At 39.6% G+C, this 27,847-nt stretch overlaps 1 protein-coding gene across 1 annotated transcript in view; it reads right to left on the reverse strand.

The window, feature by feature from the left end:
- LOC142018847 (contactin-4-like) overlaps positions 1–27,847 on the reverse strand; it is a 242,264-nt gene that overhangs the window by 173,836 nt on the left and 40,581 nt on the right. Inside the window, exon 3 of the mRNA XM_075005012.1 lies at positions 6,820–6,915. Coding sequence (XP_074861113.1) covers positions 6,820–6,915 — 96 coding nt within the window. The remainder of the gene's footprint in view (positions 1–6,819; positions 6,916–27,847) is intronic.

The following is a 27,847-nucleotide window of genomic DNA, read 5'->3' on the forward strand; positions in this document are numbered from 1 at the left end:
CTGACTGCCTGCTGAAAATGTATCCTCAGAAGCACGCATTTCTTTTTCAGCTGGAGTTAAAAAGGTCTAGGTTCAGAAAGTGAATATCCAGTTGGTTTTAAAATAAGAATTGTTGTGATGCATCTTACACTGAAAAGTCTAAAGGATTCTGTCTAAAATTTATTTGACCCTCCTTAAGAACCTAAAAATACTTCTTAATCATCTGTCTCAGATTAGGATGAATATCATTTTAATAGAAGAACACTGATTTTTCTTTAGAATCTCTAACGTAGTAAATGGCCCAAAGCTCAACTAGCAAATGAAATCCAACATAATTTTGCTTTTGCCTGCCATCCCTTTTAACAAACACTGATATATCCCAAAGACCAAACTTTTGCTTACATATATATATATAATGAACAATAGTCTGAGGGGTAGATGTGTTAGTCTGCAGGTTCAAAAAAAGTAGTCCTGTAGCATCTTAAATTATTTCTTAGTTAACATGCTTTCGTGGGTAAGATCTGCTTTTTCAGATTTTCAGCAAACTATAACTGAGAAAAATGAGAGTAAGGGAAGGAAGCAAATAAGTAGAAACACTTGGGATTTTAAAAATGCCATGAAGCATTACTAATTTTTCCTAGTGACAAAACTCAAGGAAAAAATGTCCTGCTACTATATAGGTACCATAAATGTCTTGCTTCCACCATCCAATCTCTCAAGCTAGGGAAGACTGAGCTAAGCCACTATGTGGCTGAGTTTTCTCAAAGGAACAGCTGAGGATGTGTTAGTGGAAATAATTTACTAGATGGTGCTATTCCATGTGCGTCACAGCGCTAAAGGGCACTAGACTCTTTTTTATTATATGTAAAACCATTGTCCTCAGTAGAGGTAATAAGGGTTTTTTGGAAAAAGTCACGTTTTTTTTTGTCATAAATCACCAATTTGTCAAAACCAAACCTTTTGGGAGAGACAATCACCTTGGAATAGGTAATAGGCCACTGATTAAGGCACATATCAGAGACCTAGAAAGCCCATGTGCAACTCCCTGTTTTGAATCAAGCAGAACAAGCACTTCTCCCTCTTCACAAACCAGTCTCCAAACTACTGCATCGTTGATTCACATAACATTGACACACATCCCAATTCTGGGACCCACGTCTGTCTCTCTTGTGGGTTTTTTTGAGCAAATAATCAAATTATCTAGAATTAGCTGTGGAAGGAAAACAAATGTTGACTTTTCAAGTTTTCCACAAAACAGATTTCTTGCTTTCTGGCCAGTCCTAGTCCTCCATAGGTAATTTAAGTCCCATGGCACTATTTGCCAGCAAATGGCATTCAGCACAGTGTCCTAATCAAATTCCAAATCAGGTAATTGTATTTTCTCTACCTAAATTGCTCTTGTATTTTCAATTACATATAGTATTCTTCATGTCTAGTCTAAAACCGCTGTGTATTGCTGCAGGAAAGCATTAAACAGTTGCTGAGTTACATACCAGAGATGGTGGAAAACCAGTGTTAGATGAAGTGACTTCTACAGTTTTAGTTTGTAAAAAAACTACTTTGGAATCCCTTGAGATGGAAGCTGCTACAGTTTTTCACTAATAAAACATTATGATTTTTCTAGAAAAAGTACCTGTCAGGAGAAACATCAGGTATTTTCATGCCCACCTCCATCTCCTCACCGTTGGAAAAGGAGACATCTGCAATAACTGTGCAGTAATCATCACAAATGGTTTCCAAGTGTATATTGTGAAGAAGATAGCTGGATAACTAAAATGTAGTCTGTGCAACTGGGAAATAAGCACCTTAGCTCTAAAGGCTAAACATTCTTCAGATTATTTCCTGTTGAGCAAGGCAAATGCAAATTAGGCCCTACTTTTTTATTTTTAAAGATACTGTGTTTATGCAGGGCAAGTGAGATTACAAGGTCAGAATAGACAGGAACTACTTTGCCTTTCATTTTTTTTTCTTATTGAAAGTGGCTGAGAACATCAACTTCTACAGACTGGCAGAGCCCAACTGACTACAATGGAATCGTGCCAATTTACACTAACTATGGACCTAGTAACAATATCCTCAGTCTTTTGCCTTGCTGGGCACCAGATGTGAGCATGCTTATCTCATAGACACCATAACTTGTCTTTCCTTACATTCTGTATATATTCATATGAGAGTAATAGAAAATACCTTTATCACTTCTTTAGAGTGTTAGTCACCACTGAATACATTTACATTAAAATGTCTGAGTCACACACAACACACCGATGTGACAGTTCAATCTGAATCTCAGACATTTTATCTGCAAAGTAGGAAGAAAATTCCCTATAGCAAAACAAAAAGGTCACCACGTAACTTGGAACTCTCCTGGATTTGGTGATGATAGTGTCAGGGTAAGGGTGGGAAAGAGTTTGTGAAATCTCATGATGTTAGGAGAAAGCCTAGGATGGCAGAGTTGGTTTTGTGAAAGAGTGTGTATTGGATGTGTTCAGGAGTATACCATGGAAAGGTTTAAATGGCACTGACAGGCTGCACTAAACAGTGGCCCAAATGCATCACCATGGTTACCAAGGGTGGATTTGGCACCAGAGTGTAGCAATATTCTACGTTACAAATAATAAGAAAATTGTTGTGGTTTTACATGCACTCATGCATCACTTGAAACACAATTCTGACACTCAGTCCAGTAGCACTTGCAATCAAATTCCAGCCTACAGCAGTTTCCTAGGTAACCAACATACAGCCATAAAAACAAACTGCACAGTGCACACAATGTGGGGGAAAGGAAAGAGAGAGGCAACAAACTAGGGTGTGATGGGGGATTTTAAACAGTAAAACACTTTTCTCATTTTTGGTCTGCAGTGCCTAGGCTGCGGGATGTTGAACTCATTGTAACTGAACAGATAGACACAGTTGCATACGTATGCTTTGAAACTATCTGAAACTCCTGTATCTTTAAGAAGCTAATTTTAAGCATTTAAGTAATGTTTGTTTAGCGTTTTTACAAAGCAATGGCTTCAAAGACTGACCAGTTACTCATATGGTTATAATAGATGTATAATTCTTATTTGTATCTCAAGAGATGGTGTAAATCCCATTTATGTTTTCAAAAGCAGAGATTTGAATGCAGCTCAGGTATCAGCCTCCTGCAAAGTTCAGCACATCTTTGATTTCAGCATGGTAATAAACATGATCATAACACTAAAACAGTCCAGCAGGGAAAGAATCCCTGACACTCAGTCCATCAAATAAATAGAACAAAAACTCCTCCCGAGACTATGGCATGAACACAGGGTGACTGGTTTTCTGAGCACCTGGGAGGCAACAACAATCAAAAGAGGAGTAAAATGATTTATGTTAAAGGCTAAACTGAAAGTAAACAGGGCTGATCATAGGCATAGGAAAGGTGTAGCCTGCCATTAGGGAAACTGAGTCAGGAAACTTGTCAAAGGGAGGGAGACAAAGGCTTTAAAGCTGAGAGGGTAGAGAGGAAAGTTGAAGCAGTTGGTAGTGGGAGGCAGGTGATGAAGCCTTTGTGCACCTGGGGAGGAGGGTTAGGCAACAGGCTTGTAATACAGGATTCAGCTCAGGGGACTTTTTTACTGACCAAGTTTCTACCCAGCTCTTCAACCTCTTACGTTTACTGGTGACCTTTCACACGTCAACCACATCACCACCAGGGTCTTCTTCCTTTCAGCACCTTCCTGTAACAGCCCCTCTACCTTAACATGGCAGGTTTTGTTGTATCAGTGCTGGGCCCAATGCCTCTATTGAAAAGGTGGGTAACTTTATGAATCCTTAGGCACACCAGATTGGATGGTGCTTGGTGCTGCCATCAGTGCAGGGGGCTGGGCTTGATGATCTCTCAAGGTTCCTTTCAACTCCTGGTTAGATGAGTTGATGGGGCGGTCAACCAGAGTTCCCTCTATTTTTTTCCATCCATGGGCGGAATAATGTTATGTGCACCAAGGCATGCATGGATGTGCACCACTAATGGAAAAACATGCTGCTGGTTGTGAGTGCTGTGGGCAGTACGCTAATCACCTGGGTAGCACCTGAATCTCTCCTGGGCAGCCATCCAAATACTCATCTTAGAGGAAACCCTTCTATTATATGCTAGAGTGTTTAGCAGCTAATAAACTGAGATACCCCATTGGGACACAAGTCAGGTACACACGAGTCCCAAATGTAACCTTTAAGGTAGGAAGAAAGGGCTTTATATTGCAAATGAAACAACCATGTCCCTGTAACCGGTACTTCCACAGTGATTCCAGAAGTTGGAATCCTGATGGTAATATTCTAAACTGAAAGAAAACCTAAAAAACCTCACAATGAGAATGAAAGATGTCTTTCTTACAGAAACAAAACAGGTGGTTATCCTTGTCAAGTTATTCCACCTTTTCCCTACCGCGACTTTATGAATGTACCTTTGTTGAAGAAAATCTTCAGAACTCTGCACAAGTTAAAATGCAGAAAGTCATATTTACTATGCTAAGTAGGTCAGTGGAATTTCTGCATTGGGTTTACCTCAGTTCAGAAAAGTTGGTCAAGGCCTACAAATGATATTCAGAATTAAAGGCTCTCTTGATTTTTAAGCTGTGTCAGATCACAACTCATTAACATATCAGACCACAGGCCTTCCAAATGATTTTTAAAAAACCTCTTTCATTCAAATGGCATTCCAGTTTGGGCCTGTGAAGCCCAGGGGCCAAAGAAGGCTGGCAGACCTGACAAGATTTTTTGACAGCTGATCAAAAACAAATGGGCTTAGTAAGTACTTGCCTCATTATATCTGAGCAGTAAAAGCAATACCATGGCTAATGGTTTGCCAGGCAATTTTTAGTTCATGAGTGAACTAAAATGGAATATAGATTTGCAAACATGATTATGCTTGGAAAAAAAAAAGTCAGAAGAGGGAGAAATAACCTGAAAAGTTATATGTGGTTTATTGTAAATACCATTTGGCTGTATATCCAGCTAAAATAGATGGGTGTTGATCATAGTGATCAGTACAAATAATCTGAAGTTGCATGATATACTTCATTGATCGTTGGGCACAAAATGCATTGCCTGCAATTGAGTCCAATCAATCAGTCACTCAATCAATACAATAGATGGTTAACTATCTTTCCAATGCTTGATTTGTGAGAACTGCAATATAGAAACATACGTTTAAAACACTCAGCCAACCAAGCTACTCTTAGTGCCACTCATTACATATCTATGTAGGCTATAATAAGAGATCTTTATACAATTTTAATTTAAAATAATTCCTTAAAATTTCCTAATTTTTTCATTACTCTCTTTTAAAGCAATGTTGCAGTAAAGTAGACTCTACAGTCTTCAGAGTTTATAAAATCTGCTTAGCCGCTGAGAAACACTGAGTTTTTATTGAAACTTCCCTGTTAACTTGTCTGAACACCAGCATCGGTGATGCTGATATGCACTGGGGATTGAGGTTTGATAGACATCACATGCTGTCAGAAGAGAACAAATCATCTTAGGCCTCACATACATGGGCTATTGCAGTGTGTTCTTCATTTCCCTGCTAAAGACAGTTGAATATTCCTTCATAAAAGGAATATATTTAGAATAAAAAGGATGTTATACACCACATTTTAAGGTAATTTGTATTTGGAAAGTTTCACTAACTTGCTTACTTCCTTTCATTTCTCCCCACATTATTTTAAGTCTTAGCAAATGAATGGGAGGATTGGGGGTGGGAGGAGAATTAAGGACACACGCCGCATCTGGCTGGACAGACTAAAGCTGCTGCCAAGGAGCAGGGTCAGGAGCTTAACCTGCTCTGCCTGTCCAGTGCTCCCACGAGGGAGTGGGATTGGGGGCTTGCCCCATTACATCCCCCGACACTCCCTGGACTCACAAATTGACTCAGAATTGCACCATCTTCCAGCATGCACAGCCACACTGCTCAGGCACAAGTTCACCATGTTGTTTCTGGGATTAGAATTCCACCCCCTATGTGACTGCTCCCCCAGATGTCATATTGCATCCTGGTCTCCTACAGTTCCACTCTCAAGCTCAGGGGTCACACCTATCCTAAGCAGGGGTTCTGCTGCCTTGTGTCACTGCCAGCAGAGACTCTAGAAGTTCACAGAACTGCCCCTGTAGAGCTCTCCCCAAGAGAGACCCCATGAGATATCCCACTCCCACATCAGTAACAGCTCTTACAGAGCCCCTGTTCCCCACACCACACCCCAGTCTACCTTGGCCCGCCATACAATTTCCATACCCAGATGTGGCTCTCAGGCCAAAACGTTTGGCCACTTCTGTTTTAAAACTACATACTGAAGGGCCAAATTTAGCCCTAGAGTAAGTGGGTGCAAATCTCATTGGCTCCAGAAGGATTTGCACCTCATGGCTAAATCTGGTGTGAAGGATACATGTTTTCTTGCACTGAGAGTGAAATTCATCATTGTGAATGAAACAATAATGCAATGGAAAAAGGCTCGACATGTGAGCCACCCTCTTCCATATGGTGACCCTCTCCACCACCTGAACACTTGCACAAGACGAAACATGCAAAGTATAAATAGCTTCCTTGAAGTCCATGTAATCTGGTTTCATCTGTTCCACTTTGGCATGCTCTGGCACCTACCTAAGTTTTCTCCTCTTCCCTGCATGCATTTACCTGTAAGCCCAGTATCTGTGTGCCCACCAAGAACCATTAAGAATGGATCATTCTCTCAATCCAACACTATCACTAGCTTCCTCTCTGGATGGAAACTTTAAGAACTCTCTGGAAACCTGTTCTTGAGCAAGAGATGAAAAACTTGCAAACTGTCATTGACTACTGGAATGAGTATTATTAATATAATTTACCTCCAGAATGTGGTGGTGGTCCACACAGCAAAACCATTCCCTGACCCTGTCGGACTGACACTGTACTTCTTGTTCTTGTCTTGAAATTTTCAAGGTCTGTTAGCAAGAAAGAACAAATGGCATGGCATTAGTATTCTCTTCTGGAAGGACTGCCTGCGTTAGGGCTGTTTATTTTAACTTCCGAGGGAGATACAAACTGAATATTAGTTTGGGAAAGATGCTTGCAGAAGTCTTTCTCCTAAGATGTAGGCAGAATAGGCTGTTGTCTAGCGAAGCAAAACCTTGGAAGAAGCAAAAGCATCAATAAATATTTGGGTGATTGTGACTGGTAGTGGTGGACATTCACTTAGGGCAAACCCTTAGAGATAACACTGCCAACGTATTATCCTTGCGCAGTTAACATTATAACACACTATGAAAGATAGTATTGCCATAAATTGTCATTTATCCTCATCTATTTTATAATCCGCATGTGTTTCCCCTGAGAGTATCATACTTTTCCTTCTGGGGCAGTGTTATCAATGTCTCATGCAACCCACATGTAGTTGCAAATCTGTAATTTGGAAGATTCCCTAGAGAGAAGCACCCTGCTAATACTGACATTGATCCACCAGTGTATGTTAGCTGTATAGTGCTTTATTGCACTAAATTCCTCACTCCATTTTTCTCCTGTCCTTTCCCTGAGGCATTCGGTGCAGTGAAAGCATGCTCCCTTTGTCCCTGTCTTCCACAGTGAACTTGAGAAAGTTATTATTAATTGCCAAGGTTACAATCTGTGACCCAACTAGCAGCACCAAGTATTGATCAGCAGCATCAGTGGCCGCAGGAATTCTCTGCAAGAGCTGTAGCATACAGAGTCTCTCCAGCAGCCTTTTTATGCTGTATTGTAGCTTGTTTTTAAATTTCCATTCTGTTTTTGTTCTTCAATGAGGCTGAGCCATTTTCCACCAATCCCAAAATTGCTGTGCGGCACAGCAGAAAAACACAGAAATTACACAGGTGATAAATGAAGAATAGGAATGTCACGATACTGTTAGAAAGTGGGGGAAAAAAGTAGACAATTTTGATCCCCCTTTGATCTTTTTGCTATTGAAATGTGAACACAGGTTCATTGCTCTTAGCAATTAAGATGACTATTTTTCATTTTCACCACTGTGCTGTTCAGGTATTAATCTCCCAGTAAAACGTTAGATTCTGAACTTGCCAAGCAGTTACACATGCATACAGCTTTACCCTCAGGAGTAAAGCTACACAATGTGCAAACGCTGTGCAGGACTGGGGCCTCTTGGTCCTTGGGCTGCATGCTCACCCTGATCTCTGTCACTCTGAATACATGCAAAAATAAAAGTCTATTGGGGATGAGGGAGGGGATTATTATTAGCTGTCTTATGGTAGTGCCAAGGAGACCAATCATAGCCTAGGATTTCATTGGGCTAGGTGCCATACAAACTCAAAACAAAAAACAGACTGGGCAAAAGAGCTTACACTCTAAGGCTACATCTACACTGCATTCTGCTTTCACAAGTGGAATGCAAATGAGCAAGATTGAAAATACAAATGAAGCATGGATTTATCTCTCTCACTCCTCATTTGCATATTCTCGTGTGATTGTGCTTCCAGAAGAGGATTTTTGACAGAACCCTTCTTCCTGAAACAAAATAGGAAGAAGGGTTCTTTAGAAAACGGGGTTTGTTTTCAAAGGAACTCCAGCTACAGGGTGGTTTTTGCCTCCAGAAAAGCCTCTTCCAGAAGCGTGATCATGTAACAATATGTAAATAAGGTGCGACTGATCTGCACTTTTGATAGAGAGCATCCACACAGCCCCTGCTCTTTCAAAAGAATGGGCCAGGGATCGAAAAATCCAACACCATGAGGTCTGCTCTTTCAAAAAAGGGCCCACTGAGCATCTACACGTGCTTTTTCTTGGAAGACGCTTTAGAAAGACGGCACTCTTCCTGATCTGGGAGCGGAAGAGGGCTTCCAGAAGAAGAGCCGCAATCTTTCAAATTTGGATTGCAGAGCGTATTTTTTGTGTAGACACTCCATATGTTCTTTCAAAAAAGGGCCAGATTTTCTGAAAAAACTTGCTAGTGTAGATGCAGCCTTACTGACTTCAAGGGAGTTATGATTGTACAAATAATGCATGCCTGAATGTCATTCCAGCTGAGGGTGGCAATGTAAGGATGACTGTTCTGAAGCCATAACAGGGGCCGGTAGAAAATAAATATAATATTAGAATATTTTATAACAGTAAAGTCTGTCTGACAATGGAATAATCTGCCAAGGGAGGTTTTTGCATAAATAATACCAGTGATTTTCAAAACAGACTCGAAGGTTTGTTGTAGGACAATTCTGCCTCAGGAGCTTGAGCTGCAGGTTTTAACCATGGGAGGTAGTCACCAATCATTGATTTCCACTGGACTACTCCTATGAATAAGGGCTGTAGTATCAGTTCCCCAGAGCAGGAAGAGTGACCAGATCAGTGGTTCTCGAAATTATATGTGGACCCCTGACTGGGACGCAAGATCTTCCAGAAGGTACAACAAGTCATCTAGATATTTGTCTAGTTTTACAAAAGGCTACGAGAAAAGCACAAGCAAAGGGGGTACAAACTAAAGTTTCAAACAACCAATGACTTGTTTATATTGATCTATATATAAGACACTGAAAAGTAAGTGTCACGTTAATATTCCAGTTGATTTATTTTATAATATTTGTATTCACATAGTTTTTAAGTGAGGTGAAACAACTTGTATTCAAATGAATATAAAATGTTCTATTTTGGAATTAAATTCTGCACAGTTGAACAATCAATACATGGGAGCAAGACCACTTGCCACACAAAGTTAAATGCACTTGCTACGAATCTTCCCAGAAGCAGCTTTATTGCCTAAGTGACACTCATATATTTTATTTCTTTGATTTATGTTATCCTCAGTCAGAGGTAACACACCTTTCTAGTAACTCTCCACTCCTTATGAAGAGTCGATGGGAAACTACTTTCTATACATTGGACCATAAAGATCAATGGGATGGCATTGGCAAAGAAATGAAAATAACCCTTTTCACTTTCAGATTACTGTGAATTACAGTGTAATGGTGCAGCTATATATATATCTCCCCTTATGACTGTCACACCTCACCTATCATGTATTCAGTATAGTCTGACTTGCCCACAAATTCATAGATTCTAGATGACATAAGGAAGATTTTCTTTTTCATATGGTTCATTTAAAAATAGTTACGTAACTCTAAAGAGCTCTTGCTACAGAGTTTCTGCTTTGTAAACTGGATGAGGCCTTAAGTCATGAGACTCAGAACATGAACTTTTTTTTATCCAATTTTTAATTAGAACTTGGAAAGTAATTAACAGATTTAGTTCAACCACCTTAGAAAGTTCAAGCTTTACTCTGAGATTACATGATGTAAATTTGAGGCAGTTATGCTGTGGTTGTCATATGAAAACACTAAGTAGAATCTTCCAGAAGTGCTAAACAGAGCTCATGTTTAACTATGAAGTCACAATGCCTTTGCAACAATGCATAAGACAATGAAAATGGCTATACTCAGTCAGATCAGTGGTCTTTCCAGCCAAATGCAATGTAATCCAACAGTAGCCTGTGCCTGATACTTCAGAGGGAATGAACACAGCTGAGCAATTTTCAAGAGATCCATCCCTTATACCATCAAGTTCCAGCTACTGGCAGCTAGAGGTTTAGAGAAACCCAGAGCATTTAGGGATTTATCTTCAACAACTTATTTTGTTCTCTTTTGAACCTAATTATATGCTTAGCCTTTGCAATCCACTGGGCAATGAGTTCCAAAAGTTGATAGCGCATCCTCTGAAGAAGTACTTCCATACCTTTGTTCTATATCTTGTGTCTATTAATTTCATTGGTTGATGCCTGAATCTAAAATACAGGGTAAATAACACATACCATTCATGATTTTGTAGAGCTCAGTCAGATTCCCCCCTTTGTGGTCTCTCTTCAGAATTGAATAGTGGCAGTATTTTAATCTCTTTTTTCAAAAGGAAGCTGTTTCATACACTCAATCATTTTCGGACGCTCTTCTCTGTATTATTTCCCATTCTAATACAGGTTGAACCTCTTTAGTGTGGCACTTGTGGGAGATGACTGGTGCTGAATGAGAGAAGTTGCTGGACCACAGGAGATCAATATTGTCTAGCAGCATCATCAACACTTCCACTGCTTACAGGGATCTTAGAAGACATTTCGGGTAAATTATAGCTAAATATCAACATAGAACACTGTAAGCAAAGACAGGTGGCTGTAAACAAACTTCATGGGACCACCAGAAACTTGGCCACATGCAAGATAAGTGGTCATAGCTAACTAAAATCATGCCAGTTTACGAATGCTGCTCAAGGAGAGATTGCTAGACTAGAGAGGTTCAACCAGTATTTCTTTTTTAAGTTAGAGCAACCATGAACTGCATGAAGTATTCAAGTTGTGGTTCTATCATGGATTTATATAGTAACATTATGACGTTTTGTCTTAATAACTATCCCTTTCCTAATACTCTGTTAGCTTTTTTGCCCCGCCTGCTGCTGCGTACTGAGTGGATGTTCCCAGAGAGCTGTCCATAATGACTCCATGATTTCCTTCTTAACAATAAACAATAACAATAAATTTAGGCCCCATCATTTTGTATGTATAGCTGGTATTATGTTTCCTGGTCTGCATTACTTTGTCCTTACCAGCACTGAATTTCAACAGCCATTCTGTTGCCCAGTTTTGGGAGATTTCTCCATAACTCTTTGCAGTCTTCCTTGGACATAACTATCTTCAGTAATTTAGTATCATGAGGAATATTTGCCACTTCACTGTTTGCACCTTTTCAAAGATCATTTATGAATATGTTGAACAGTAAATATCCCAGAAAAGATCAGCGAGGGAGCCTGCTATTCATTTTTTCCATTGTGAAAACTGACCATTTATTACTACCCTTTTCTATCTTGCAACCCCTTACTTAGCCATGAAAGAACCATACCTCTTATCCCATGACTGCTTAGTTTGCTTAAGAGTGTCTGGCATGGGATCTTTTCAGAGGCTGTCTGAAAATCCAAGGCTATCATATACCCACTGGATCACCCTCATCCACATACTTGTTGACACTCTCAAAGAATTCTAAAAAAATTGGTGAGATATGATTTCCCTTTACAGAAGCCATGTTGACTCCTCAACAAAATATTATTGTTCATCTCTGCGTAACATAACCCTATTCTTTACTGTAGTTTTTAGCAGTTTGCTTGCTGCTGACACTAGGTTTACCTGCCAGGGATCTCCATTATCACCTCTGAATTATTTATTTTTAAAAAAAATAGCATACATTAGCTATCTTCTGGTCATTTGACATACAGACTGATTTAAACAGTAAGTTACATACTTCATTAATTTCATATTTGAGTTGCATTGGAGCTTACATAAATACCACCTGATTCTGCTGACTTCTTATTGTTTAATTTATTAATTTGTTCCATAAGCTCCTCTAAGACACCTGAATCTGCAATAGCTCTGCAGATTTGTCATCTAAAAGAATGATTTGGGGTGGAAACTTCTCCCACAGGCTAGGTCTACACTACACCGAAAGTCAATCTAAGGGATATAATTCCAGCTATGACAATTGCATAGCTGGAATCCATGTACCAAAGATCGATTTTTCTGGCCATCTACACATAGGGAAGTTGAAGGGAGAAATTCTCCCATTGGCCTCCCTTACTCCTCATGAGAATCAGTAGCAGCAGGGCTGACTGTACAGCCCTGATGGTTCGATTTAGCCTGTCCAGTTTAGGCATGCTAAATTGAACACTGGAAGATAGACCCTGAAGGATTCAGTCTTCAGGTAAGTGCAGACATATCCACATCCTTTGCAATGAAGATCAGTGGAAAAAATAATTTATCTAGATTTTTATAATCACTCCACTCACTATAACCTGACAAGCTTTCTTCTTTTTTCACTTTTTAAGAGAACTGGGGTATTTCTAGACACTGATGCTTCAAGACAATGAGCACCTCTTGACCGTTTCTACACGTGGCACTTGTTTGGAAAGTGGCTTGCTAATGAACGGCCCAGAAAATGCTAATGAGGCAGGGATGTAAATTTCAGGTGCCTCATTAGCATACGGTCACGTGATTTGGAGTCTGGAAGAAGCTCTTCTGGACCCCCAAATAGCGTGTAGAAGCACGACCCCCGGAATTTTCCAGAAGAAGGGGCTTCTGGAAGGAGGATTTCCTTCTGGGAGATCCCCTGGGGGCCACACTTCTACACACAATTTTGGAGTCTGGAAGAGCTTCTTCCAGACTCTGAATCATGTGACCATATGCTAATGAGATGTCAGAAATTTACATCCGTGCCTCATCAGCATTTTCTGGGCTGTTCATTAGCATGCCACTGTCAGAACAAGTGGCATGTGTAGAAATGGCCTTTGAGAGTGGGAATTAAGGGCACTCTGAATTTCTGAGAAGGTGAGGATTTCTCATATCCACCAATTACATTAGCAATTGCAGTGGCTTCAATTTTTCTTTTGATGGCTGAGATATGTTTAATACTACCCTGGTTTTTATTCATGTTTTATTTCTTTCATTGGTTTCAGGGGCCCATGAGTGAGTTCATCAGATAGTGTACATCAGCAGGTTATTAATCTAAGACTTTCAATAAAAATTAATAACGACTTAGTTCTTAGATCTACATCGAGTGAGGTGCCAGTGTGCACAGTTCATAGCCAACCATTTTCTAAATTAGGGGTTAAGGGGATGTAAATGATTCACAGTTGTTTGCCATGCCAAAGAGTACAAAAGAAACTCCCTTTCTTCTTCTGTCTTGCTTTTTATGGTTGTCTGTCCAGCCCCTCTTGCTCTACTCTGTGTCAATCAATTTCTCTCTCTCTTACATCCCTCCATTCTTGCTGCCCTTGTTCCAATGTCTGGTGCCTGGCCTTTCTGTGCTCTCCCTGTTGGCAACTGACCCATGTTTCCCATCTCTCATTCCTTCAAGTTTTTCTTCTCCACCATCTCCCCCACCAAAAGTTTTGACTAATTTGAAATATCCCGTTTTTTTTCTTTCCTGCCATTACAGATATTAGGAAGCACTTGCTGCCAGACACACACTTGACCAAGGGTGGACAATAATGTTCATGGGAGGGGCCACCCCAAGTATTTGGGTAAGTCAACATAGGCTGCACATTTCTATTATATTAATGGACGGGGTGCAGGGTCAGGGACAGCTTGCATACAGGAGGGAACTCCAAGCTGGGACAAGGGGCATGAGTGCAGGAGGAGTCTTGGGGTCTGTCAGGGAGTTTGGGTTCAGGAAGGGGGTCAGGAATGGGCAGGGGTTTGGGTACAGGCTCTGGCTGGGAGGCACTTACCACAGGTGGCTCCCAGGTAGCAGTGCATTAGGGCACCTCAGGTAGGCGGACTGCCTGCTGTGGTTCTGCCCTGCTCCTGAAAGTGGCTGGGTGCTTCTCGCATGTCTTTGTGGTCTCTTTTGGGTAGGAGAAGGGAAGGGAGAATGTGTCCCTGTGCAATGCACATGTCTGCAAGCACTGTCTCCCACCTCCCATTGGCTGGGTTCTGGCTAATGGGAGTTTTGAGGACCGTGCAGAGTTCGGGAGCAGTATGCAGAGCCTCCTACCCACTGCCACTAGGGGCACACACAGTTGTGCCAGCAGCAGCTGGCCACTGCTGGGAGTGGCATGGACCACAGAAGGCAGGCTACTATCTGCATGCCCTGCTGTGCTGTAGTCTTTCAGTGGCCCAGAGAGTAATAGCAGAGTGGGCAGAAATGTTAGATGGGCCAGATGTGACCCATGGGCCATATTTTACTCACATTTGCACTAAACTGCTATGAGCAGTAGCCAAGTCTCTGTGTTCTGGATCCACTAATGTGTATTGTGTTTCTGGAGACTCTGGTTTCTCTGGCACATTTTCTGGACACTGACTCCCAGGCCTGGTCTATACTAGGGAACAAATTCGATCCCAGACATGAAATTCTAGCTACACCAGTAATGTAGCTAGAACTGATAAATGAGAATCAACTTTCTGCCCTACTGTAGATTGGGGCTCTTTGGGCTCATGCCAATGTCTCTTACTCCATGCCAGTTGACCGCTGAGCCCAGAGAGATTGATTTTGCTACATCTTCATACACGTGGCAAAACAGAACTCCGAAAGATTAATCGTGGCACGTCGAACACCAGGTAAATACAGACATACCCCCTAGCCATATACCTCTTCTGAGAAATGAGGATCCTCAGCCCACCTGCTTGGGCCCTCCAGGACCAGATCTGACACCAGAGACACACCAGCTACCTAAGCACACCAATTTCCCTGAACTCCATCCCAAGGCATGAAGATTTTGGTTTATAGTTTAGCTCTCCCTAGGGCATGCAGCATTGGCAATGCAGCCCTTCACTCACAGTGCAGTCTAATCCTCCTATGCTTTTTATACTTAATGATGCAAAGCACAGGAGACTACAGAGCATACAAAACTCTAAACATCTGAAGCCACAAATGTCCCTCATTTTCTACTTTCTTCTTCTCTTGTGAGTCCTGGGGAACCATCTGGGGGTAGGAAAATAGGGTGTCTCCACCTCACACAGGCTGCTACATGGTAGCTAGTCTCTCCCAAGGAATCCCATACCCAGCAGCTGTTACCTTGCTTGCTCCTGTCTCATGCCTCTTCTGGGTCCTGTTTCTGTTTCTTTAACTTAACCTCACTTTTATTCTTCCAATTATTTTCTACTGCTCCCTTCTTCCTCCCGTTTCTCCAGAGGAACCAGGTAAATGGTTTGTTTCTAAGGATGCAGGTGTTTCTTTGCATAACTTCTGAGAAGCTACCATCCTTAACCTTAAGTATTTACATTGGTATCAGTCTGGAGTTTACATGCTACAGGGACTCTCAGCAATGGTGGACTCATCTATAATAAAGCAGTATTTCATAGTACAACTTCACAATATCAGTATTCAGAAACTGTACAGACAATACTAAGTCTTTGCAGCCCCTTCCCTTGAAGATGTCATTACCCTTCCTTTGAAGGAAGGAGATGTCATTTGACTCGTCTGTACAATGCATCCAAGGGGTTTTTCAAGTTGCATTGCAAGACGTGGTCTCGGAATACAGGAATCAGAAGGCGGCAAGCAGAGAAAAGGATTCAGGCAGCAGCGCCACAGCAACACAAGATAACTTCTTCCCCTACCAAACAGAATGTAATGGCCAGGTTCCTACAGCACTTGTATAGTAGCTGATAGCAGAGCTTTTGTATCATGGGCATGAAGATGTACAAAATGTCGGGTGGGCTCTGCTCAGCCGTGCTGACAGAGAAAAGGGACTGTCCTGGCTTTTTGTAAATACTCTTTAAAGATGATTTTAGATAATTAACTCTGCTTAAAGTGAAAATTGTTGGACATGAGAAATGTTAATGCTCCCAATGTCTTAAGCAAACCAACTTCCCAATGAGAAGAACTCATATGAAGTGAATGAGATGAATAAAATATTAAGCATCATGAAAATATACAAATATGGTTACCAGTGATACAGTACTTTCACCATATTGTCAATGATATATCATGCAATTATTTGGCTTTCATTTACACTGGGAATTTTATAACTTAATAGGCTACCAAGCATGACATTGAGAATTAAACTATATATCACAAACACAAAGGTTTATGTGAGTTTTCTATGAGAAATAGGCTTCAATCATTATAGGGTATAAATCTCCAATGATCCACTGATTATATTAATTTCTAAACAATTTTATTTGTTTAACCAAATTTAAGATATCTTCATGTAACAGAAATAAACAATAGTGCAAGTGAAATCAAACAAATTTAAATCAGGTTTTATAAACAAGGGAAAGAGAAAAAGGCTTTATTTGAAGTCTGTGGGGGAATATTCAGGCTACAAGAAAGGTTTATGAATCGACTCTGACCACAATTACACTCGTCACATAGGTTTAAATCCACCAAGTTTGAAGTATGAGTGACCTTTATTTACACTGGTTTGAGATCAAAATCAAGGACCACAATCTAGTTAAAATTTGTAAATTATAGTACCAAATGGAGATATACATATGAGTAACATATAGTTCTGTCATGCATTTAACTGCCCATGGGTAGTTACCCTCTTCAACTCATCTGCTTACAAAATTATCTGGGTTTGCTGTAGTACATGAACATAGTATCCCTGTAAACCATCACCTTCTCCTTGTAACATTGATAGTACTGGATAGTGAGATCATGGAAAGTGAAAAGCCACTTCCTGTTCAGTAGACTCCTTCCATACCCAATAAGACATTGGTAATGTAATAAGAGATCAGTTGGGTGAAGGGTATGCAAGGTCATCCTTCATTACAGCTAAAGCAGTGGACTGGGGGAATTACATGTAAACAGAAGCAAGAGGCACCCACATTTTTGGTATATAACCAGCCCCTGCCATTTGTGCAAATGTCTTCATCAATTGCACTATGATGCCATCAACCACTTTGTCACAAAAGTGCATTTTAATAAAGCCAAATGCAAAGGTGCATATCTAGAAACAAATCTTAGAGGGCCAGTCATGCTAGTCTGCAGCTTCACAAAAAACAAGTAGTCCTGTAGCACCTTAAAGACTTATTAGCTAATGACTTTTATGGGTAAGGCCCTCTTCATCAGATCTGGAGCAGATAAGAATCCAGGATTATATAGCCAGGATACAGAGGAAGGGAAGAAAGGAGGAGAAGAGGAAGAAGAGGGTTTTTCTTTTCCTCTTCTCCTTTAGTTAGCTTTTAAGGTGCTATAGGTCTGCTTGTTTTTGTGGTATCTAGAAACAAGGAATGCAAGCCAAAAGGGCAGTATGAGAGACTGTATCCTGGGAACCAGTGAATCTGAAAAGGGTTTAGGGGTCATAATGGTAACGCAACTATACCTGCACTTTGAGTGCAATTGTGTGACAAAAGAGGGTTAATGTTATCTGGGGGTGGGGGAATACCCAGGGCAGTCATGAGCAGCAAGGTAATTTTACATTTGTGAGACCAATACTAGAATGTTTCATCTTGGGGACTTAACTGAAAAGGCTTGAAGATATTTCTTTATTTTCAATTATTTTGCCAGACAGGAATCAACTTTATATTGAATGTCAGATTAATATGGGCATTTATATGAAAGACAAATAGGATGTGACTAAAATAGGGGACCCCTGAGATTATTTAAAAAAAATCATATTCAGCACCTCATTAGCATTCTGCTGGCTGTGGCACTTTGAAAGTGCTGCATTTCGCTCACGCACAGCTTGTCTACATGGGGGGGAATATGGGAGATTTTGATGTTTGCAGGGTCCCCTCAAAAGGACCCCTGGGTAGATGAGCCACGTGAGAGCAATATGAGGCACTTTCAAAGTGCCATGGCCAGCAGCATGCTAATGAGGCACTGAATTTTCATTTCAGCGCCTCATTGCTACTCTTCAATTTGGCCATTAGCATGGCCATTTCGAAGTTTTTTCTCAGTGTAGATGTAGCCACTGTATTAACCTAGGCTCACCATGCATTCAAGTACTTATTAGATCAGGCACTCCAACAGGATATGTCAGGATAATTCAGGGTTTTTTTTTTTGCAGTAGCAAGGTCATGTGTGAGGAGTAGGGAAAATGCTTTCTAATCACCTGATCAAGAAAGAAGCTTTATAATCTGATGCTGCACTTCATGGTTGGTTTAACAAATGATTAAAACTAGGGACTTATTCTAAAAGCTCAGATATTGTTCACAGTCAAAAGGAGGATATTTAACTTGGTGGACTGATGGCCTGAATATGTATGGAAAATCCCACATCCCCACTCATCACATATTACTTGCATGACCAGTGGCTACAGTTTATGCTGTATTTTGTTCAAATGAGCATTAATTACCATATATTTTTATTTTCATCAAATCAAATATTAGCAAAAAAAATCAACTACCATATTGGGGGAAGGATGGAGGGGTGAGGGGTGGGAGAAGAAAAACCTGATCCAAACCCCAGACCTCACATGTACAACAAGTTGTGTGTCTGCACAAATCCAAGGAATAGACATTTTAAATTAAAACAAACAAAAAACAAAAACAACTGGTAACTGAAAATTACTCTAGAGAATAAAAATTTTATGTTCGCATTAAAATATAGGAAATAAAGAAATACAAATCCAGTAGGTACAGACAATCTGCATAAATTATACTGTATGGAAATTTCTATGGCCCTTGAGCATTAGTAACTTATGCACTTTCTTGTTCCTTAATTTGTGATTATTTAATGCGTGAAAAAAAATGAAGAAGATGAAGAAAGAGTTGAATCAGGGACCTACTTTCCAATCAGGTTATTATTTTTAGAACCTTGATTCCAACTAAATAAGACAGAATTTCTTTTTATAATTGCTTTTAAAAAGCCTAATTAACATCAATATGCATATGTGAGTTTTGGTTCTAGTTAATCTGAGCATTCCAAAATAGCATACATTTGTTGTGAAGTGATGATAATATTGATGGGTGAAAGTTATACTACAAAGAAATTATTATGAATTTACCTTCATTTCATAACAATCAAAAAAAGGCTATAAAACCACACACAGAAGGATCCCTTCATCAGCTGTTGGAAGGTACCGAATATTTAACAAGACACAGACATATCACATTCCCATTAAGAAGCAAACAACACATTTTCTAGCTGACTCTGCAGACTGTATGGGTGAATTATTAGGTACAAAGTAATTAGAATCAGTCTTAGCAGAAGTGCCACTTATTTGCCCTGAGTGATCTAACTGACACAAATGAGGAACACAGGTTAAAATAAAAGCAAGTCACACCAATCAAAAGAGTGTTTCTTGATGGTGTAAAGTCAGCTCCAAGTTAAATAGGTGCCCACCAACAGTAACCAAGGAGAGAATTTGATCTAACTATTCAAATACTCCAATGTTATTAAATATCAGCAAGAGGACAGCAAGAGCATACTGAAGGCCTTGCATGATGTCAACATGGAAGTCACCAAAGTTACAGATACAGAATTAAATCCTAACCCTAGAGAAGCCTAAAAGGAAGCTAATTAAGCTCCCCTCGGTGTGCATGTTATGCCAATTCAGATTCCATCTAGAATGAACTGGCTATACATTCATAGAACCAGATTCAAGGGTGAAATGTAATTCAGATCACCATACAATACCTATCATCCATCTATATTGACTTAATCTCCGCTCTATCTTCTCTTACTCTACTGATGTCTAAGGGACGGTAAATTATTGTTCCATATGCATCTAAGGCCAAGCCAAGGTTGTAAGAAGAAATACGTTAAAGTAGTTTCCACCCTATTTTAATTATATCTTCTTCCAGGTCTTTGCTGTGTAATTTACACCAGGTCTTTGCTATGTAATTTACACTGACTTAACTCCCTTAGATATCAGTAGAATGGATGTAATCAGCTCTAAAGCTGAATGAGCATAAAGGAATCTAAGTTGCAAAGTGGTCTAGTACATATTCAAAGAGACATTATTAAGGGATTAGAGCAAAGTATTTCACTGCAAAGAAAAGATAGGAAGTATGGCAGACGACCGTGCTGGCTTAACCAGAAGATTTTAAAAGGAAGCCTACAAAAAGTGAAAACGAAGTCATTACAAATGATGATGCAAGCACATTTTAAAAGTATGTAGATGCAAAATTAGAAAGGCCAATGCAAAAACAAGCTCAAAATTAGCCAACAGACAAAGCATAACAAGAAAACATTCTGTACATATATTAGAAGCAAGAGGAAGACCAATGACAGGACAGGCCCATTACTCAATTGAGAGGGAAAACTATCACAGAAAATGTGGAAATGGCAGAGGTGCTTAATGACTTTGTTTCAGTGATTGGATGCCTAACATACTGAATGCTGGTGAAAATGAGTTAGGTTCAGAAGTTAGAGTAAAAGAACAAGTTAAAAATTACCTAGACAAGTTAGATGCATCCTCTGACATTCGTTGGTGCTGTAAGATGATGAAAGGAAGTGTGATGCATACAATACAGGACCGTCAGGAAACAGGAAGAGGAGGACAGACAGATGAAACTAGACCACGGCTTCAGCAACCAAATCTCATCTACAATTATATCCTAGATTATGTAACCTATTACAAAACTGGGTTTAGCTCCATTACTAACGTTCTTGGGTGTCATAATGATTACGTGGAATAGAGGAGTGGATTTGGTCCAACCTGAGCTAGCAGCAATATAATATTTTAGTGATTTAAAGAGCAATTCTATGAATTAAAATAAAATCTAGATCCTGATTTGCCATGCATTTCAACAAAGAAAGCTGAGGTAGCTCAAACACCAAACTTTCATTCAACCTGATCACAGGCTTGTCCATTCCTCTACCTCTCCTTCTCTCTCCCGGATCTGCTCTTTATTTTTGTGTATACAAGTGTGTGTATCTTGTTATCTACCACGCAAACACACAGGCTATGTCTACACCAAAGAGTTTTGTTCACAAAACCCGTGAAAAATCCACATTTTCTAGGCATTCTTTTGACAGTAAATCAACAGAAATTGGCACTTGTGCCACTTCCCCTATCTCCCTAAGCTGTCTGTTGGTTAGGCAAAATAAGCCACGCTCTCTAAGTTTGCTCTCATAAAACTAGGCTTTTCATTCCTCAGATCATCCTAGTGTGCCTTCTCTGGACCTTTTCCAGTTAGGCTCCTAATCTGTTATGTCTGTGCCATATGGGCTACGTCTACACGTGCCCCAAACTTCGAAATGGCCATGCAAATGGCCATTTCGAAGTTTACTAATGAAGCGCTGAAATGCATATTCAGCGCTTCATTAGCATGCGGGCGGCAGCCGCGCTTCGAAATTGATGCTCCTTGCCGCCGCGCGGCGCGTCCAGACGGGGCTCCTTTTCGAAAGGACGCCGCCTACTTCGAAGTCCCCTTATTCCTATGAGCTCATGGGAATAAGGGGACTTCGAAGTAGGCGGCGTCCTTTCGAAAAGGAGCCCCGTCTGGACGTGCCGCGCGGCGGCAAGGATCGTCAATTTCGAAGCGCGGCTGCCGCCCGCATGCTAATGAAGCGCTGAATATGCATTTCAGCGCTTCATTAGTAAACTTCGAAATGGCCATTTGCATGGCCATTTCGAAGTTTGGGGCACGTGTAGACGTAGCCACACAGACCACAACTACTTTTTATATATCTCAAATCATGAAGAAAAGCCTATAAAAATTGAGGAACTCTGCTTAGACTATATCATCTCTATGCTACTTCCACCTTTAATCAACTGTCATAGGACTCGGGCAGCTCTAAAAAACTTTGTGATATATTTATTCTGCAGAAAAAATATACTTACTTGTATCGCTGGCCCGTTGCATGACCTTGGGTAAGTTACTTAACTTCTCAGTGTTAAAGTTTATTCATTTGTTAAAGATAGTAGTAATAAAACTTGAGCTATCTACTTCAAAAGAGGCTTAATTACTTAATATATGCAAAGAGATTTGACATCTGAGCATAAAACAAACCAGATAAGTGCACATTATTATTAGCATGCATGCATTAACACCCTTCCTCCATTAGAAACTTGAATTTCTTTTTAGTGCAATACTAGCATTTTCTGTGACCTTTATTAACATACCAAATTAAAATTCTTTACTTTTATGAATGCACCTTACTTTGGTAGAATGAAGCGATGCCAGTCTGAAGTAGATTAGACCATACTAACTCCCGGAAATACGTCCAAGGTTATTGAACTTCCCAAATGCAGCTGACATGATACTGCCACACAGTTAACTTTACCTTCCAGTTTATATAGGGTACTGCATGACTCACTTCTGAAATATTATAGCTGATGGAATAAATGTAGAAAAAAAGCCCTAAAAAAGCCAACAATCCAGAAGTCTCTATACTTTACCTCAGTAAACTTCATACAAAAATTTAACTTGGAACATATGGCATTTAATGGTTATAATTATCTAACTTTGGCTAGGGTAAGTAACATTTTAAGATTCACAGCAAGCACAATCATCAATATTTATAGGCTAAGAATATTAAATGATAATCAAATCAGGGCTGCTGTATTTTTCCTTAATTATGTGACTAAGGTACACGTGGCCAGGGATTAAAGAAATTTAAAAGCTGGAAATTCCAGCATAAAGCTTCTACCTCCAGAAAAGACTTGAAAATCACAATTTGATCCTTTATGACAAAGTTGTATTGGTGAACAGTAGAGATCGGAATAGTAAACAACAGTCAGGAAAAGACAAGATGAACTCTTTTTACTAAGGATTCATGGAGCCCTGAAGTAGTACAAGACACAGATAATGTAATGTTTGACCTGCATTTTTAGTATTTCAGCAAATTTTCATTCACTACTACTCAACTAATTACTTAATTGTAAAAACCCGAAGTCAGGCATGATTACAGTATTTGTATACTTGGCTCTCTTGCTTCCTGTTGTTGGCTGTAATGCGGAAATAATTCAACTACTGAACTCTAAGCACCCTGAAAACAAGAATGAAAACAATAAAACTTCCCTAAGGAGGCTGCACATCCCAGGTCATTGGTGGTTTGACAAAGAGCTACCTATCTTTCATGAAAGCTAAACTCTGTTTTGCATGCCTTTGTTTGCCGGAGGAGTGTTTCCATGGATGTTTTTCCTTAAGCACATATAAAAAAATGCTCGGCATATTTTTCGAATTCAGAATGCTTTTTGTAATTATTCCATTTCCCCAAACTAAAAGGATGTTACAAACACACAAGAAATATTTCATAACTATTAAACAAAAATAAAAATACAGTAGAAAAAAATGACTCAAATTGGCTGTGACAGGCGTCTACATGTCTTTTAGAAAGCCAATTTATGTGACTGAAGCTTGCTGAAATAAGCACAATTGTTCATTTGGTTGAATGACGCACTGTCAAAAAATCATTTTCCATTGTTTATTCCTTTGTTATTTCATGCAAACCATTTATAATAATTGGGACTGAAAGTATCAATGCTATTTCTTCTTAACTACTTGTCAACCTTCTTTTTAAAATATGTTCAGCTTATGTGAGAAATAATTATTCATTCTGATATATCAATGGCAGATGCTTAAATCAATCGATTTTTTGTTAAAACCCTCAAAAAAAAAGATTCAGCCCTTATAGGAAAAACATTGGTTGCTATTATTATGCAGCTATATTGGGCAAAGGACATCTCTACACAGCGTCTGAAAGGGTGTTCCCAGCAAAGGTAGCCAGACACATGCTAGCCCTGTTCTAGCCAACATGCTAAACACAGCAATATGGTTAGGATCTCATGGACAGCAATTCCAGTTAGCTGCGCAAGAACAATCCTGCCTTACTCCCTGGCAATGCAGCCCAAGCTGGAGCCTGTGTCACTGAGCTCACATGGATAATTTTATTGCACTGGCTTGAACAGAGCTAGTGCAGGTTTGTCTACTCATCCTAGGAAGTACCTTATTGCTGAACAAAACAAAAAAGCAGTCCTGTAACACTTTTAAAAACCAATATTACTTATTAGGTGATGAGCTTTCATGGGACAGACCCACTTCTTCAGATACGGAGAATAACCGATAACTGAGAGTCCACCCATAACTCTAAATGTGTTTCTAGCAGCACGAGTGATGTAAAAATGGTGTCACATAACTGTTGGCAAACCAGAAAAAACAGAGTTAGCATATATTTTGGCAAACTTAAAAGTTTTCCCATTTCCCATATTAAAGGACCTGACGTAGCACCGAGGAGACAAGCCATAATTAATAAGATAATGTACTAAACCAGGCAAAGGCTAAGGCTACGTCTGCACTACCCAGAAATCTACTGGTCAATCTTCCAGATTTTGATTTCACATGCTCAGTAGGTATGTGTGAAATAAAACTATTAGGGTCTCCAGTTGACCCTGCACTCTTCAATATCACAAGGAGAAACTCTCCCGTCGACCTCCCTCTTTGAGGATGCCCAGGTATGTTGATTATAGATAAGTCGATTCCAGCTATGCAACTGCTGTAGCTGGGATTGCATATCTATAATCAACTTTAAGTTCTAGTGCAGACCTGGCCTGAGTTATAGTACTTTTCCTAGTTACATTTTCCTGTTTATTATAGCCAATAAACACAAGGGGATTTTCAAAACTGCCTAAAATTTAGGCGCTCAGGTCCCATTGATATTCAATGATTTTTGTTTAGACACCCCACACCTATTTTTTAAAAAATGTTTTTAATAGTGTGTAACATTTTCAGATGTAAAGTTTCTTGGGTCTATGATGTAGCATGAATTTTAAGGTAAAGTTCTCTCATCCTTAACAAAATCAATGGACATTTTGCTTGATCAATGACCAAGCCACAGAATTCAGCCCCAGGCAATTATGAGTAAGTCAGAAATGGCATTATTGAAACCACAGACCAGAGAGGCTGGCCTTTCTGCTCATTTTAGATTGGATGAAGTGTGTTCTATCAAGAGATTGCTCACACACAGCTTTCCAAATTGCTTTCACCAGATTTGTGTGGCTCTAATACACTGAACAGATCCACACTTCCATAACCTGGACACAAATACACTAGCAGATGGGAAAGAAACCATCTGCATTGCTGCATATGGGGTAACGTGACTTCACTGGATATAGACTGCAAAATCTTCTAATTTGGCCCACCACACAGCCTTCAATAGCCTGGCCATCTCAGTAAGCTATTTATAGAGTTTAGAGGACATAACCTGAAAGGAATCATAGCCTAGCTATAGGAAAGTGAGCTAAAAGCACTTTAACTGATGATTAGCACCTAAAAAAATCTCCATGAAAGCATTTTTTCCTCAAAACACTACAAGATTTGCCTCCTGATAAAAACAGGTCTAATATCACCAAAACTTGTGTCAGACTTTTTAAAAGAAGAATTTTATGTCATCCCTTTCACAGATGCATAAAGATTAAGTTCTTCGGTCTCTGTCCTTGCTATGGTTCCAGGACTGTACAGCTGACTGTGTAGTGCAGAACAGAAGTTCTGTTGATACACAGCTTAATGGTGTTTTAGGTTAGAGTCTGTGTTTTCATGAACAATTTTTAGAGTCACTGATTTGAGAAATAGTTTACAGATACTTTCTCATTTCACTTTTGGAACAGAGTCTCATTGGGATTGCAATTTAATTGGACAGGGAAGGGAAAGAAGTTTCAAGAAGTTAGGCCACTAGCTCTCCTACCCCTATGCAAATACTGTTATCAGATTTTTATGCATATATTGAACAAGATACAGTATCTGATGCAACACTTTTATTTTCTGTTACAGATTTGTTTTTATTAAATGAAAGAATTAGTGCCTTTCTGTACATACTGGGTATTTCATTTAATTGCATATCAAATGTGCTAATTACTAAGCAGAATATGTATTTTCTTGTTTAATTTTTAGGGTAATTAATATTTCGATAAAATATTTGCTATTATTAATGCAGTCAGTATGAAGGTCTCATTTTGCTATGATCTGATCATAAAAAAGGTCCTTGGGTTAAAAAATACACAATCTAGAGTTCCACGCAAAGATTTAACGCATTAGCTCTATTGAAGTTAATGGAACTTAAGTACATGGTTATGACTGTACAGGATCAGGTCCTAAGACAACAAGTAATATAGGACAGGTTAGTGAGAGGGATATTATCACAATGTCTGTCTAGTTAAATTAAGATCTTAATCTTTCCTCCCAAGCCTGCCCTGCTACTTCCTCTCTCTATCCTTATGGACAACATCACCACTCTGTCTATTTGTGAGGCCTATAACTGGGTGTCAGCTTCAACTCAGATCTCTCTCTAGGTTCTCACATCCAGATTATGCCCAAATCGTGCAGATTCTTTCTACATAGTATCTGTAAGGAACTGCCTGTTTTATCCACACAGCCTAAACTCTTGTTCTGCCTCTCATCATTTCACATCTCAATTAATGCCACATCCTTTTCCTCTCACCTTGAAAAAAGCAGTTGCTCCCTGTTCCTAGCCCACATTTCACCCATGTCCTCTCTTTCTCTTTGCATCCTTCCTTTGGCTCCCTGTCCTCTATCACACAGTCATAAGCTGCTTGCCAAAATATTCATAGCCCTTCATAGTCTTTCCCCACTCTTGTCTTTCACTGCGCTGTTGATGATCACCTTCAATCAGACTATGATTCAGCCTCCACTATCCAACTGTGAAGTTTTCAGATGAGCATCTTTTTGCTTTCTCCCATCCTTCTCAACACTGTGGGCACGAGATCTGTATAAACCACCACATAAGTACTGCATTATCTTCTTTCAAATCCCCCCAGAAAATTCTCCTTTGCTTTGAGGACTAAAGAAAAAAATAGTTGGGCTGCAGGTGTACTCTGACCACTGTCCATCATCAGTACTGTCTCATTGTTTCCTTGTACATCTGTACAATCTGACTATAAAACCAAAGATGGGTAATCTCTGTGGGGCTGGGACCATTCTTTTGTTTTGTATTTATACAGAACCTAGCACAGTGGGGATCTGATCCATCTCTAGCCCTATGGTAATCCAAATCCAAATAAACAATAGAATATTATGCTGTATATAAGTGCATATGCTATAATACTCTCTTATGCTGAGTATAGAACAACAGGTTAGAACAAAATTCCTGGCACCCTCTGCCTCATGACAAGGAGTAAATGTGTTTCCAAAGAGCAAGGTTGAAGGCCTTCAAATTTATCATTCATCTGTTTACTTGTGGAAGCAAAATGCTTTACTATAACCATGATACAAGGAGGCACAAGCTGACAAATATACACAGCATAGAGGTTCATACTAAAGGATCTGTTGTAAAGGATTCTCTTTTGGTTCTAAAAACCAGAATTAAGGTATAGCATTCAACATGTATAATCTGAACTATGACTTTCCTTCAGCTTATGCATACTTTTTAACTTCAAGCACATGAACAATCCTGTCAGATAAGCTTTTAACCATGTACTTAAGTCTCACAGGCTACGTCTACACGTGAAGCCTACTTCGAAGTAGCTTATTTCGATGTAGCGACATCGAAATAGCCTATTTCGATGAATAACGTCTAC

This window comes from Carettochelys insculpta, chromosome 11, assembly GCF_033958435.1.
Source record: "Carettochelys insculpta isolate YL-2023 chromosome 11, ASM3395843v1, whole genome shotgun sequence".
NCBI classification, from domain to species: Eukaryota; Metazoa; Chordata; order Testudines; family Carettochelyidae; genus Carettochelys; species Carettochelys insculpta.